Source organism: Diadema antillarum, unplaced genomic scaffold, assembly GCF_040938485.1.
Source record: "Diadema antillarum isolate AM-2024a unplaced genomic scaffold, OU_Dant_1.0 seq00000757_RagTag, whole genome shotgun sequence".
Classification (NCBI taxonomy): domain Eukaryota; kingdom Metazoa; phylum Echinodermata; class Echinoidea; order Diadematoida; family Diadematidae; genus Diadema; species Diadema antillarum.
This window is the reverse complement of record NW_027271649.1, coordinates 230,001-247,393: the sequence shown is the minus strand read 5'-3', so window position 1 is coordinate 247,393 and position 17,393 is coordinate 230,001. Positions and strand designations below refer to the sequence as shown.

At 37.6% G+C, this 17,393-nt stretch overlaps 1 protein-coding gene across 1 annotated transcript; it reads right to left on the bottom strand.

Annotated features, from left to right (window-relative positions):
• Positions 1-944: 944 nt before the first annotated feature.
• LOC139738577 (uncharacterized) lies at positions 945-8,850 on the bottom strand. The gene is made up of 6 exons (XM_071649194.1): positions 8,726-8,850; positions 6,759-6,822; positions 5,261-5,362; positions 3,912-4,106; positions 2,037-2,174; positions 945-1,580 (listed from the first exon to the last, which is right to left on the bottom strand). The coding sequence occupies exons 1-6, from the start codon at positions 8,848-8,850 to the stop codon at positions 1,047-1,049; spliced, it is 1,158 nt and encodes a 385-aa protein (XP_071505295.1). The 3' UTR covers positions 945-1,046.
• Positions 8,851-17,393: the final 8,543 nt, after the last annotated feature.

The following is a 17,393-nucleotide window of genomic DNA, read 5'->3' as shown; positions in this document are numbered from 1 at the left end:
TCCATTCTATTTTGTGTGAACACATAACATATAAACTATGCTCGTAAAAGTATATTTTATTCTCTTTTCATCAGCTGCCAAAGTTTAAGATTTCTTGTTTATACGTCTTAGCATCACCTGTTGTGCTGAAATTTCTACTTTTTAAGAACGCATTAGGGACGACACTTTCTTCCTCTCTTTCTCTTCCTTTTCGTAGATCACTCAAATAACAGGACTCGAGCAAAGTATATGTTAACTTGGTATCTTTTTTTAATAAAGATTTCCTTTAGTTCTTTATCTCAATACACAGTAACTTGCGACAGAAGTAGACATAACAAGCGTAAATATATTTCAATTTATAGTTATACATGCCAAACAAACTTTGGGGATATAATGATGTATTTTATAACATGACAAATTCCAAAAAGCAATAAATGTACGTAAATGAATAAAAAAAAAAAACTTAACATGAGGATAACTGTGGCGTTGTGGCTCTTGGAGTTGTATCTCGACAAAAAAGGGGGCATGTAATATCAGCACCAACACTCCGATGGTGTCTACGTGGAAAACACTGAACAATCATCACAGCGATGATACCAATCTGGGGGGGGGGGGGGGGAGGGGGAGGGGGTTGATCGGTAACGGTGGTAACAGACAACGGAGAGATTACGAATACGGTGATGACGATGATGACAACAAGTTATCGCTGTTTGTGCTGACGAGCGAGAGAAGGTCAACGGGAGTCACTGTTCTGTATACTTCACATTGCACGCTGTCAATATCCGATCCCAATTGTGTTTTAGAGGAGAAATATAACACCATGTTAGAGACAGCGGTGAAGAGTCTGTCGGATGACAAGCTTACGTCAGTCACATAATGATGCTCGAACGGACTCGCGCCATCAAGTTCACTTCGATTAACCTCTATAGATGGGAGCGTGCGTGAGACAGCTGAAGTTCCCTGTCCTTGCGCTGTCCTTGAGGGGAAACAAGAAATCCAAGAAGAAAATCCAGCTCTCTTTTGTCACACGTTTGCCCCTTATTGCGAAATTACTTCAGCGCCCAAAATCATACGTAATCATAAATCTTTTTAGGCGGTACAGAGTAGCTGGAGAATAGCAAACGCGCATAAATGGAAGGCTCCGCCATGGAAGTTCTTCGAGAGGAGGATGGCGAACTATGAGTGGACACGCCCAGAAACTGCGGCAAAGATCGCACGGACCCGGGTATGGCTGCAACGCGTTGAACTAAGCTGGGCGAGCCGGGTGGTCTCGGGGAAGGTGTGTCTCCGCCGGGGGGAGATTGTAAAGGAGTCGGGGTGGCCTTTGAGAGTCTCAACGAGGACAATGTCGCTGATGAATTACTTGTTTCTGACGATTTGATATGGGGAGTGGTCGATAAAGCTGATTGGGGAGGAGACTCGGGTGGAGTCACGGTCGGTGAGGGGGAGTTCGGTTTTGAAGAGATCATTCCTGATGCAGGAACAAGACTTTGGGCCGGTGGAACTTCTGGAACTCTCTCTTCTGTTCTTGTGGGTGTCGGCGTGACAACAGGTTCCACTGGTGGTTGCGCTCGCGTTGGGATTGGTGTGGCCCCAGCCGCCTGCGTTATATCAAGATTAAAAGGTTAATATAACGGAGAACAATTGTTACTTACAACTGGCGATTAAGATTACAAACAATTCATTCCTAAATCGGACAACACCAATTACTGGGAGAGGGGGTGTACGGCTGTGACAGCAGTTTGCATGTCCTTCAGAAAAACTACGTAGAGTTTATTATTGGTGAAAAAATATGATAAATTCTTTCAAAAGATGAATGACTGCACTGAACAACACTCGGCTCAATAATAATGGCAAAGATAATGATGATACTAATTTTATCATTATCACTTCGTTAATCATTCTGTGGACGACAATATGAAATATTCTTGACAGCTACGATGGTCATACCTATAACAACAATAATAACTGAATATATAGGCCTAAATCAAATATTGATGCGAATGTCTGTGCAAACACTCAGTCCTTTAATCATTGCATACTCCTGCCCCACATACCTTTATAGTGTAGATTTCGGTCATCTCCACGACGAAACCCTCGTTGTCGATACCGTTGGCGTGATCGGCGGCAGGTCGACTCACTATCTGATCACGATCCGTCGAATACTTCATCCTCCTTTTTCTTCCGTAGAGCCTCTGGCGAGCAAAAACGTTGAGAATGTGTTAGGCACAGATCTTTGGTTTTGAATGTTCAACGTCTCGTGTGACGAGAAAGTGAAAAGTTCCTTTTCAAAAGATGTTAAAACCCTTTGTTCATGAAATTTGACTTTTTGACAGTAATGTATTAGTTTTACGTAGTGTCATACAGTAAATCTTCTAAGAACTGAAATTCTTGTGCAAATGAAAAAACCACGTATAGGCAGTGAAAATGAGTCTTGTTCAAAAATGTGCTAACTCTGTGTCTGTTTTGTTCCAAAAAGTGCTAAATCCAGCAGGATCCAATCAGGAACCCGTGCGCATGCTTGACCGCACTTTGACCCCAGACAGCCACAGTAAGGCCAGGCTGGCTAGCTTTCATGCCTGTATATAGCTTATCAGATGACCCACACATTACTTGATTATTAGATGCAAAATGTTTCATTTCCATATATGCAAATAAATTCTTTGAAGATACGGAGGAAGCAGGAGGAGAATGTGTAAAGATAAATCATCCTAGAAAAATATACAAAGTCCAGAGACTTGTCACTATAACAGCTTATGTGTTGTAGATCACCGAGCTAAAATATTTGTTGAAAAGGCGCTAAATCAACAATAGAGAGATTCCTTAAAAATCAGTATAGACACGTAAATTTTTGAGAGGCACATTTCTTTTTTCCCATTTTGGGGCACTATCAAGGGACATAAAGTCATTGCATGAAAACAAGCATGTGAAATAAAAAAATCCAAGTTTTTCTCTTTACATTCAAAAGTAGATTTAGCACTTTTTGGAAAGGAGCTTTTCAATAATAAAAGAGGCTACTGCGAATACAGACTGACTCAACATAATGTAGGATGCCTCCCTCTGCCACTCTATTTCAAGTAGGCTATTTGTTAATTTTTTGGGGGCTTGTCCGGGACTCATTATGTGTGTTTACAGTGGTGGATTAGAAGATGGCAACGTTTGCTCTTTACCCCTCGTCTACAGCGTACAGATTTTAATGTTAATAATACTTGGTTCCTTTACTTTAATTTCCTCCAATGTTTTCTTTGCCGAGTAGGATATATATATATATATATATATATATATATTGTTACATTTTGGCAGCAACGCATAAGTTTGATAACATGACACCGCATAACAAGTCTCCTTCCATGCTGGCTTGCATAATATTATCTTCAACAAATTTAATAATGTTTATTGATGAAGTCTGAAAACACATTATTTCTCTCTCAATCCTCGTAAAGCTTTTACCATTTAATCCATGCTTGTTTTTAATCAAAAATTAACTTTAAACATCGACTTATCGTCGCTGGGGTGACAAGACCCTTGTATCTCGAGTTTTCGGTGAAGATGCGAATGACTTTTATGAATTAATGGTCAGATAATCAGATGATAATTATGTCCTGTCCAAATCGTAACTGTCTTACCCCCCCCCCCCCCAAAAAAAAAAAAAAAAAAATGAAGCCACCACTGCATGGCAGAGGAAAGGCTCTCCCCTTTGGCTGCCATTTTATTTATTTATTTATTTATGTATTTATTTATTTATTTATTTAGGTATATGTTTACTTATTTACGTATTTGTTCAATTATTTATATATCTATCTATCTGTTTATTATTTATTCTTGCTCGCCTGAGCATTTGACATTTTGTAGATACGAGGTCTTGTCGCCGCCCCCCCCCCCCAGCGACGTTATAAGGTTGTCTTTAAGAAATGAAGTCACTTGTGACTCACGATGCAGTGCGCTGCAGCACAGAAAACGGCGAAGACTCCGAGCATGACTATGATGGCGAGAAAGACGTCGGGTGCATACTGGTGCCACTGGTCCCAGAAGGATGGCGACACCGAAGACGAGTCTCCGTCGACCAAATATGTTTGTGGAGTCCCCGACGAGTTGGTGAAAAGAAAAATATACGTCGATGACGATAACTAAGTGAGGAAAAGAGAAAGAAATGAGAAAGGCTAAGATTTCATGCATGAATTGTTTTTACGTCCATACTTCATTATGTCTGCCGAGGTATTCATTTCAATAAGGTACTATTCATTCACCGCACATAGCCAGGTCGCAAAAAACAAAAGCAAAAACAAACAACCGTTCAAGAAGAGCAACAACACATTGGTTAAACATGTCTAATGATTCTTTGTCAACGGGGTATTCAGGCATTAGCTGATTATATTGTGTGTAAATGCAATAAGACAAAATAAAGAATATGATGTTTTGAATGAAAACAAAAGGGTAAAATATGAGTTTGTTTGTTTGCTTTTTTGTTTGCTCTTTTTTTTTTCTTTTCTTTATAATGGAAAATTAGACAAGTAGCAAGGAGGTGATAACCGCGGGAATAACATTGAGCCATGAAAAGCTCCTTGTTGGCGGCCTAGAACGAAATCTTGATCACGTGATTTTAACGATACTACTTTTCTCTCGGACAAAGCAAAATCATAGTGATTTTTTAGTTACAAGTTACATTAACAAGTTTGTAAAGTACCTGTTCCGATAAGGATTAATTACAAAATAATTTACTTTAAAAAAAAAAGAAATAGTGTACCTTGTGAACAATCACATGGAAATTTCTCATTAAAAAAAAAGAATATCAAAGTGTCATATTTTGTAATCAAACCCGAAAGAGATTAGTAGCTTATGACGACATAGTCACGTGACCGACACGCTGTGTTGTCTTGATAATGCTACAGTTAGACAAATAGATACTAGTAGATAGATAGACAGATAGATAGATAGATAGATAGATGGAACTTAGCTGTGAGTTGACACTGAAGAATGCCAACACAATTCATGTTTTATGCATTGACGATATCAACTAACTTTCCGTTGTTGTTGTTGTTTTTTTTTGGGGGGGTATATTAAGCCATTAATGTTATTACAGTGTATTCTTATTATTAATATCATTATTACGATTATCATCATTTTTTTGTTATCATTATTATGTTATCATCATGTTAATGGTTATAATTATCATGAGCAATATAGTATTATGGCTGTCGTCATTATTATTAATATAAATGTTGTGACTATCGCAGTCATTATCCATACTATTATCACTCTAAGTGCTGTTGAACAAACTCACGTCATTGCTCAGCCGACCTCTATTCGTAACTTGTCCGTTATTCGTCGTGTCGATATCGAGGGCAAAGTCCACCTGGATAGCTCCATTTTCCGCTTCTGAAACCTGTCATTAGTGTAGGGGAAAAAGCACAAAAGATGCTATTTAACTATCTAGTGTTAACAAATTCAATTCAATTTAATTCAATTTAATTTAATTCAATTTGATTTAATCTAATTCAATTCATTTTGAATTAATTTGATTTGATTTATCTTAATTGAATTGAATTTCATTCAATTTTATTTTATTTTATTTTATTTTATTCTATTCTATTCTATCCCATTCTATGCTATTCTTTTCTATTCAAATCAAATCTTTTATTATCCAATGTTACATAAATTCTTTCAACTTTGTTCGAAATTTATATTTAAAAAAATCAGTGTAATACCGATCAATGATTTAGAATACCACTTTAATTAGAAATTTTCCGAAGGTACACATGTAAATTAAGAAAATGGAAAAAGTATTGTTGTAATACGGCTGGGAATGGTCCTTTTTTTTTTTCAGGACCTGCGTGAGAGACGGTGGTATATGTTGATGTTGGAGCGATGCTCAGCCGAGGATATGAATATGCTTTAGGATTTAGGATTAGAGTTTACTCAGTTTAGGATTAGGGTTAGGGTTAGGGTGACGTTGATCTCGGTGTCCTGATAGGGTAATAAACTGAGTAAACTGTAACTCTAATCCTACAGCATATTCATAGCCTCGGCTGAGCATCCATCGCTCCAACATTTTATGCTTCCGTGAGAGACCTGTTTGATAAGTGAAGTGCACCATCTGGCGATATACATGCTTTCAGGTAAACTCACTTTTCAACCAGTGTAGAAATTCAGCAAGAATAACCGATTATTGTCATCCTTGCGCGTCCTCAAGTAATCATACATTAGTTATTATGGTGGTCACGGAATAGTTGGTATTCATGTGTGAAATGAACGCCTGACTGGCGGTATGTATCATTCGTTTGAGCACCCCCCCCCCCCCCCCCCGTTTATTTCTGTGCAATACACACACACGTGCCACCAATATAAAACCTTGCTTTTAGACTTCCAACAGCTTTCGTTGCTGCTGCTATTTCATTCGGGGGTGCCTATAGAGCGGCAAAAGTAGCAGCAGTAGTAGTAGTACAGTAATAATGATAATATCAAATAAAAGACAAAAAGCAAAAGGGGAGGGATGACTGGTATTTCAAATGACATGGCTTAATCAATTCATTTCCGAAATGAAACTTTATGCAAATCACCTCCATGTTGTCAAGATGTTTTAAAATAGTATCATTATACTAATTCTCTTTATACAGAAGATCAATTTAGTGCTACACTTATAAATAGAGGTTCCTGTGTATAGACCTAATGCTAGACCCTCAACCTCTCTGAATTCCATTCATTCTAGTAAGTTTATGACAGGAAAGATCCCACAACTCATCACTGTCCCATCTCAAGAGATCCCAATGTATTCACCATACCTGAACCGTTTCGATTTGTTGATCCGTGAAAGAGTACCTTGACCTCAGATCTGATGCCAATTGTCTGCCGGATCGTCAAAGAACACGAGAAAAGAAAACGGAAAGTTCAAAAGAAGCTTTTTGTCAACAGAAGGGACTGTATGAAGGTAAAATTACTCGGTGCATTGTCACATGGGGGATTGTAATAATTATGAATACTGATGCACTTCAAAGGACAGCTCAATGACATGCCATCTTTCCCACACCCATGCTACCATCCTATATCCCTCTCTCTTTTTCTTTCTTTCTCACTTCTCTCTTTCTATACACGTTGCACTGTGGTTTGCTTTGCCTGAAAGTTTCACACAGGCTTGTTGAACAATTAATTAATCAAAAAGAAAACTTATAAGAAATGATAATCGTAGAATTTGAGTTATCTTATAATGCAGCACTAAAATGGAGCAATTTCAGTGATTATTATTTCACTTATACAGGAAAACAGGTGCATATCACAAAACTGCTAGTGCCGATCAAGTGAAGAAATATTGATTACAAAGTTAACTAATCGAGTCTTGACAAACAGTAAATGGATCGAAATATTTACTTTCAAAGCGTGCAAAGTATGAATCTAGCAGTTGAACATTAACCAGATCAGAAGTTGTGTAAGCGTTTCGTATAATAAAATTATGTAGGGGATTCTGTGCATGTTCTTAATTTCTCATCGTGTACTGAAACATAATGAAAGAGAGTCATGTCTGTACAGATTAAAGGCATCGTATAGTTTTGGTTGAGACCTTACTTCAGGTTTCTAACATTTCTTGGTGAGATAGTGAGAAATATCATATGAAATGTGCAAGAGCATGTAATTCCAAGACGAATTTAACATTTATTTGGTGAAAATTGGTTTTGAAATGGCTGAGATATCCAAAAATAGTGATCCTAATAAAAGGTGGGACCCATGCCTTTTATTATGATCGCTCTGTTTTACTTCGTTTTTAGATGTCTCAGGCATTCCAAAACCGATTTTCATAAAATAGATTTTCATCAAATAAATTTTCATCAAATAAACTTTGAATTCCTCTCAGAATGGTATGTTCTGTACTATTTCATGAGTGGTTGGTATCTTCCAAAAAATAAAAAATAAAAGCCCAATCCTCATCTCCACCAATGCTACACTATCCTTTTAACCCTGTCAATGAATTACAATGAAATACTTATACTAATAATATTGGCCTCAGTATATCTTATATAAGTCTGACAATGATATTTCTGCCTGATTAATGCACACTGTGAGACACACAAACTAGCCAGTGGGAAACGCAGATCTTCTTTCACTTTGACATGATATTTCCCATCGTTCAGACACTAAACGAAAAGAGGAAAAAAAGACCATGACCTTCAGCTGTATTTGCATTTCGGAGGTAACTGTAGAAAGGTGTGTGTGCATTCGAGTGAATCTTAAAGGTTAGAAGCTGTACGGATAAGATCAAGGTTTTGTGAGAAAAACGTTGGTATTTTTTCCCTTTTTCTTTCTCGGGGGAACCCCATTATAGTTACAATCCCTCCGCAGAGCAGCGCACCATTTCTAAAGGTCTTTGGGAAAGGAAATGATTTAGAGTTGTAGAAGAGAAAGCAATATCAGTCAAAAATCCGTTGTACAATCTGTATGAAAATGAGGATTTATTGATATTGGTAAATTAAGCGGGGGGGGGGTAGCAAAATCCCTGCTTCAGTGTGTATTTGTATTTTGCTTTCCCCTGTTTTTCAGGGAAAAAAATCTTTGAAAATAACCATTATGCTCTTACGCACAAAGCAAAGATAATTGATTATGCAGGTTCGGGTCATCTTTTGGAAAACCTCTGCGGTAGTGATGTCACACTACAATCATTCCGTTGTCTATTAATCTCGCATTTCCATGGGACGCACTATACCACTGACAAGTCATAATGGACTAAAAGTCTCAAAATATTGTGCGAAAAACAACTTACGAAATGAATAATGATTCCTGTGATTGAATGGATGCGTAACTCTGGAGAAACCGGAAACTGACAGTCGCCCTGTTGGTTGACAAAAAGGAAACACAAAATTGTGACAGAAATTGTGACAGAAGCATGATTTTATAGATGTGTTCATTCAGGTGCTGTTTATCCAGCACAGAGGTATAAAGAAAGGGAAGTTATCTGGGGGGGGGGGGGGGGGGGGGGGAAACCACTTTGATTAGAGGCATTAAACCTAGAGCTACGAATCTGATGCAATGTTAGATGCACACACACACACACACACACACACACACACACACACACACACACAAAGACACACACACACATACACACGTACCGTGCTCGAAAATAATCATCACAAACATTATCCGCCATTAAATTTTACTACCTGACTGGCGTCACCTGAAAATTACCTCTCCTTTGCTGTTTTCGTGAATTACGTTTACTATCCTTTCAAAATTATCTCAAACTATTTATTCATTCTATTTTTTACACAATAAAGACGTCACGTTAATCAGGAAGCATCCTGTTTATGGGAATACATTCCTCATGGCTAATTCAACAATTTAGTAAGAGTGTTTGTCAACATACTAAGTGAGCAGTGTAATTTTGATGACGTCAGAGTCACGTAACTATCTTAAAGGCCATCATAATATCTGTGGTCCACGGAGATCCGGTCCTCTTTGTTGCATGAGTTAGTGACTTTCAAAGGACACAATTTTCGAAGTACAGCTGTACATATATCACCATTCTGATCTTTTCCTCGGCCCATTCATACACCTAGGCCTATGTAAGATACAATCAATTTCTCCTTTCCTTACTATAAGAAAGTTTACTATGACCATAAGTTAATATAGGCTGGAAGAGTGAAGAATATTACCGTTCAAACAAACAAACAAACAAACAAACAAACAAACAAACAAACAAACAAAGAACCTCTCAAAATATTTTTGCATTCTGTGTCGTTCTTATAGCAATCCCTATTGTTTCCTTGTTCAGTGGCCTGTCGGTCATTCACGTACTCCATTCAATCTGGGTGTGACCTCATTTCCTGTTCCTCAAAGCTTGTCTTCTCAACTGAGAATAATCCTCCTTATACTTTGAAGGAGAGTGATCAGTACGTGCTATTGACCAGAACAGTGTGTCAATTAACGCTTGAGTTAAAATGAAGTGTCTACATTGTGTAGCTTTCAAGCCAGGTGTATACTTTTCGTGCACTTCTGTTTCTTTGATATACCCCGTATATACAGTATTTCTTTCACTATAATGTTATGTTAATCAAAATAAAATGGTAGCAAATACACTAGATATTGATGCACCGGTGTCGGTAATAAACAGCATTCTAGCATCTACTATTTAGAAGACGACCATTACAGAGGCACATGGTTTTTAATTTTCTCTTTCTTTTTTCTTCTGTAGTTTCTGTTATTTCAGTCCAATATGCCAAAATCTTGCTAGGACAGTCACGCGCTGGTCCTAAACATGAGCACGCTATTTCAGGATCATTTATTGTGGTCCTAGACACCTCTTGTCCTGTGTTTCACAGTTCTAACACTCTTTGCTGTGCATCAAACATTGGATGAATCTGCCTACCAGTTCGCTATTATATGAAAGTGTGTGTCAGTCTGCCATCACCTACTGAATCTTGGCTTTTGTTTTCGTATTTTAATTATGATCAGAAATGTTTTTTGCACATCGCCTTCGTTAGAATGTCCTATATAGATAGCGAAGAGCAGGCACTATCCTTTGGGGATATCTTTCAGGTGCGTATATTTTTATAGTAAAATAGAAGAAGTGCAATTTTGCCTATATTCTTTTTAAAACAATGAGATATGATTAGGATAAAAATGAATGGAATATCCCTTGCATGCTAAGGCCTACTCTCCGGAGGCTTTGTCAAGGCAATTTCGAATTTTCCTTCAAGTGCAATGTATCCCTTTGCAATGTATCCCTTTAAGTGCTGAATTTTCAGTAGTTCCGCATGAGGGGCCTCGTAAAGAGCGCCACCAGGCCTCAAATAGATTGATAGCAAAATCCTGATGGCACTATCTATGACAATCATTTTGCCACATAACTTTGTGATTAGTAACTCTTTTGGAATGTTTATTGTTTACATGTTGACGATATTTACGGTCATAACAAAGAAATATTCGACGCAACTATGCCAGTGCATCCGTGCAGCTGCTCATAAAATCTCAGCGCATATTATATCGTATGCTATAAATGAATGAACAACAACTGCGCATCAGAAGCAGTCATTGATATACAGTGTAACGGTATCTCATAATCTTTATGCCCGACGCGCTCATTTCTAACGAAAAAAAAAGTCAAATGAATATATCAATATAAGACTATGCATGCAGTATGTAGTATACACACTTTTTTATTATCAATTTTTTATTCTTACTGAGTTACAGTGGTTGTAAAGAACTGGAAGCGAGGTATATATAAGCCATCCAGCCGTTGTTGTTTTTATACGGAAAATAAAATCAATCAATCAATCAATCAATCAATCTATCAATCAATCAATCAATCAATCAATCAACCAATCAATCAACCAATCGATCAATCAATCAACCAACCAATCAATCAATCTCCCCTACCCCTTTCCCCTCTAAGATGATACGACTCAAAATACCATCGGTTTGTCTGGTTGTTTGCTTGTTTTCGTTTTCCATCGACAAGATGGCTGAATGGCACATATTCAAACCAACGTAAAACAATAGTAATATCGACGCGAAATACTTACGCTGCTTCTGTGTTATCGTCGAGTTGACCAGATATGAAGATAGATCAGATGATTGATAAAGGATCGATGAGCCATGATTAAAAAAAGAAGGGGGAACAAAATGAAATTATTTCAAATTAGAAGATGTACCTTGAATTAGTTTGATAAAAAGAAACAGTAAGTGTGCACTTAACTCCTTAACATAATCATACGAGCATACAAACATAAATACGTACAATCAATTCGTGCGTTTGTATGTACATGTACATATTATTATTATGTATAATTATCATACACTTTCACCTTTTTTTGGTATGTGATATATATATATATATATATATATATATATATATATATTCCCTCACGTGCTGATTCCCACAAGCGCTATTTATTCTTATCTTCGTTTCTTTTTCCTGGATATGCAATGCAGCGTGTAAGAAGGTGAAGATACTTATTTTTAGCTTGCACGTGGAGAAAATTAATTGAATTGATTTAACTCGGTTTGAATTGAATATATATATACATATTGATCAGTTACTAATCGATGAAGTGCTTATTTATTAAAGAAAATGTATGTGTGCTATTATTATTATTATTATTATTATTATTATTATTGTTATCATTATCATTATTCAATGGTAGTCGACAACTAGAAATAAGCATCCGTGTTCTCGTGAAGATGGGATATCGATATGAGACGGATTTTGTTGAGGGTCAATATCGTCCCTCTCTTATCACTGGTCATATAAGGTTTTTAACAACCCAGGATTTTCCTTTCGCGTGTAGGGAGAGAGAGACACACACACGTTTGGCGCCTGCTTAAGGGATCAATTCGCAAACACCCTTTTAGAAGCCTTGTTTGTTCATTTTGTTTGTTGTTGTTTTTTAGTTTGTTTGTTTTTTTACTTGTTTTTCCCGTGGTTCCTACTGAGTTATCGACTACTGTACACGGCGATATCTCTACAATACGTCATGTCTTAAGTCAAGCCCAGCACACATAACTTTGAGCCTGTCTGTCGTCAGCTGCCCCTGTAACAGTCCGGTTGATTGACTATTTTCAAAGACTCGCTGCAGGACTTTGTCAAAATGATCTTTTCAGAAAATGTACACGAAAGATTCGCTATCGACGACTGAACATGCTGAAAGGATCGCATATTTACATCACAAAGTAACTGCAGCAGCACAAGTAAAAAAAAAAAGCAGATGAACTTGTGCTTAACAGTTAAAGGAAAGCTTGACCTATAAGCTGACGATGATTAAAAGAGTAAAGTAACAAGGGGAATTTTAAATATCCATTAACAACTGCTGAAAATTTGATATGTTCTTCCATTCATTTGTTCAATTGCATGCCATTTGGGTAAAGTGTACAAGATACTGAAGTAATTCTTGAAAGTCAGCACTGATGCCACCACTAAGATGCAAGTTATGCAACTACTGGTTTCCTGGAGGACGTTAACTGAAGCTTTGTGTTCCTGCAAAAAGGAGATAGAGACTGCAATCATGTACACACTAATAAAATGTCATCACCGACCTATTACATTCTGTGTGTCAATGAGACAGATAATTATGTTCTATGAGTTCGTTTCCACTTTAATAAAGTCCTCTTGAAAATTGTGTGGAACAAAGATGGATAAAAAAAAGAGGAAGAAATTATCCCCGCTCGCAGAGGCGACGGAAGTAGAGATTGGTGTTGTTGGTCTGTCCCCTTGAAATGAGGTCATATTCGAAGAATACCCTTCATCTACGGATGAAACAACATTGCGTAACGCGCATTCAACCGATCGAGGAAGAGATTACTGATGACGTATAAGAGACTTCCAGCTGATTTCTTTAAAAGTGGGCTTGCGGTGGCGTCTTGCTTGGCTTCTTCCCTTGGAGAATAAGTAATTGGCCTGAGAAAGGGGATTTTATATGCGTACCACGAGTATCCTATTCGATACAGGACAACATGTAAGCCACAAAGGCATGTAATCATGTTATTAACCGGGCAGCTACTGACGTTTCCCGCAACACTAGGCTCCTATTGTGAGTGGGAAGTATCTCGGTCCTGTTACTGATGGCGCCCAGTTCCACGCGCTCTAGCTCTTTAATTTGATGACTATAATATATACGTAAAGCGGTCACTATGTATACGCACAATACACAAGGACGTGACACTCTATTAGAATGTATTATATGATGGTAAAAGCCGCATATTGTTGTCGCTGCTACATTTAACGAGACGTACGTAGTCCACGTATTTCGAATGTCCACCCCTGAATATGAAATGCACGTAGTGGAAAAATACGATTTCTCAGGACAAACATCGTGTATCCCATTTGATATGGCGACTATGATTGATTTGGATAGGTAGATAAATGAAAATTTCACACATCGCAGTATAATGCACATAATGTGAAGATTTAGAGTTATGTTACACAATTTTGCTCTTAGTAAAGAACAGATGAAATAAAATTCCAGGAAAACAGATAATTTGCAAATAATGTATGCACAATCATTGGGAATTTGCAAAAGCACTAAAGTGTGTACTTTTATGAAAATCGATTCAGTCGATAATTATAGTAACGCATCCTTGAGAAAGCGTGCGTTCCAAAGTAAACAATAACAATCAATTATTTTTCATCGAACGTGTGTGGTCACCAAATTACCCTTTATACATTTATCATAGGAGTATGCCCTTGACAAAAGACAGTAAAATATTCCAAACAGAAAGAGAAGAGAGAAAAAAATCCCTATATTGGAATGTTTGCCGTTGGTGTGTCTGGAGTTCTGTTTGTGACGTCATACAACCCGCCAACGCTGGCACGGATCAGAATGTATTCGTTTAGAGGGTTTTATGATTATTTGGGGTGGGGAGGGGGTATTCTTTGGAGCAACAATGGTGCGCTCAGTCGAATACATCCATAGTGTACGCTAGGGAGCTTTGTTTCAATATGACTGTACGTCAACTTAAAGAAGGTGGAGTGGTCTCTTTTGTAAATTGTATATTCAAACATTTCTCGGATGTAGATTTTTTCCCCATTTTATTATATCTGCAATACATAATCGCCTCTCCCACTTTTTGGCATAGCTTGGTATTATTATGCTATAGACGAGTAACAAAATAAACACATATTTTCCATTTCTATTATACCCTGTTTCGACAAAAGGGGAGAAGGAACACCATGCCTGAATGCCGAACCCCCAAGCATGAGGCTTTACAAAAACGGCTGAAACGCCTGAACATGACGATCATGTAAAGAAAAAAAAAAAGATTATTGTATCTCGTGACCACAACCGAAATTCCATTCACTCTCATAGTTCAATCTTTATATTCTCTGACTGGTCTTCTGGAAAACGTGGTTATTACGTCAGTTTTGCCTAGCATGTGTGTAACGTGAAGGAAAAAAAAGTAGAGACTCATGCCGGAATTCATGTTTTCATGGTAAAAACATCGCAAAATTCATAAGCTTATTTAGAAAAATGGAATCAGCTGTAAATTTGTAACGTTAAGTCCACTCTACATTCAAGTAGAGACCTGCAAGATTAAAAAATGGAATAAGAAAGGTTGCATCTTCACTAGAATCAGACATATTAAAGTTAGCCCATTCCCTACGGGAACCTGGGTCCCATTGCAACTCTTGCTGGAATGGCAACTTTTATAGAGACAGCGAAACAGGAAGCTGGATTCTTATATTAACTCTTTTTTTATGAAATGCGGCCCTGGTGATCTGTGCCTAAGTCTATGAGGACTTCAGAATTCAATATTGAATGAGTCGCGATAATAGAACTGGTGACGTCTCACATGTTTCCACGAGGTAGTGATACTGATTGCGACAACGGTCCATTATGACGAGCAAAGAAGGGAATGATGACGTCATCATCTCACGATTCTTCAATTGGATTATACATAAAAGTATCGTAACAATGATATGATGATTTTGTTTTCATGTATGTTCTATTTCACTGAATGATATTCAAGAAAGGTTTTCGTACAAGTCAACGAGATATTCATTTCCGCAATTACACCATCACCTCGTCATGTAATTTGTAATGAGGTTGATATCGAGGTGCCACTGTCCATGTAAAACTTGAGAAAGATTGAGGGGTTTGTGTGTGTGTGTGTGTGTGTGCGTATGTGTCTGATTGTGACAGAACTTTATCACGCCGTCATAGATCACTCTGTTTGTCTAAGCTAGCTTGAACATGGGATAGTTACTGGAAGAGATATTGACACACTCGCGAAGCTGTCGTTTTGAAAAATGATAGATTTTATGAGCAACTAAAAAATAGAAGAGATCAATATGAGCATATTCATTTGATTCTTTAGATCTTTTACATTTCTTTTTATATTGACCATTTTCTTCGTGATTATAATGTGTGGCAACAGAAAGGTTTTGAAAAAAAGGTTTCGGAGTCAAATACAGTTCGACGATACCCGGTCATGGTACAATCATAATGTTAAATGAGCAAAGAAAAGAAACATCGCTTCCATTATTGCATAATGATGACTTTGCGTATCGACGGTAGAAATGTTACTGACTTACCAATGACTTTGAGAGAAGACAGCAGCAGAACGAGACATATTATCCAAAATCGTTTGATCGGCTCCATCATGTGAGATGTCGCTGCATGCAGTCCATGTGATTAAAATCAGTAGTCCAATTAATTTGTTCCAAAGTTGACGTCTCTGCACCGGCGGCTGATCATTCCGCGTTGCAAGCGGCACCCATAGTGCAACCCTTTGGGACACACTGTGATACCTCGCTCCGATCTACTAACCTACATCAGCAGTGGCGTTTGTCCAGTCAAGGTCACGTGCTATTCAATCGGAGTGATATTCTTGTTTATTGGAACTTTTCAAGTTCGCGAAAGCCCAAACCCTGTCTGACAGTCATACTTTAAACAGCCTCTATCGTGTGTCGCTGTTATACACTCACTCATCTGAATACATAATGAATCGGTACCACTGTATGGGAGGCACGTTCCGCCGACCCGAAATGCCGATGATGAATAGCGCTTTCGCATGCTACGCACCCAATCAAGCATTTGACTTGATTTTGCCTTTTTTGTCACTCGAAAGTATTAAAGGCTACTCTCTAGAGCTCTTGCCTCTTTATTAAGTCAACACAAGAGTTTTGGTGGCGCACCCAACGCAGAACTATGTGGTCTTTATGGGCTCTCCTTTCTCAGTGATTGAGCGGGATGTCATTACGCCCTTCTCTAAATTGTTTGCATGGTGCTTGAAATCGGGAAGGATCATTCATTTATGTCGTGATGTTATGTGAACTACGTGTTTCGGAATATTAGTGTAATGTAATAATCTACATGGATACATTTTTTTTAATGTGTAAATACGTGTTTCTACACAAAATGTTATAAGTGAAAGAAGCTCTTTAAAATCTTGTGTATGACTCGTGTGTGTATGAGTGTTTTTATGTATGTACAAAATATTGGTATCCTTATAGTCCAATATATACAGAACACATATGTACTATTCTCTTCTAGGTGAATATTCTAGTCTGTGCGCTAATAGATAGATAGATAGATAGATAGATAGATAGATAGATAGATAGATAGATAGATAGATAGATAAACAGGTATAGATATATATAGAGATAGATAGATTGGGAGATAGATATAGATCGAGATCGAGATAGACAGATAAATAGATAGACAAATATAAAAGATAGATAGATAGAGAGAGAGAGAGAGAAACAGACAGACAGACAGACAGAGACAGACAGACAGACAGATATGTAGAGAGAGAGAGAGAGAAATTGGGGGGAGAAATTATAGACTTCAACTTGCTCTCAAACTTTTTAGGGCAATTGGAAACCTACTTGAACTTATCTCTTTACGAAAATGACAAGCTGACATTACATCATAAAGTAGATTTGAAGAATAATGTATTATGTATGTATGTGCGCAAAAAATATTTACAATCAC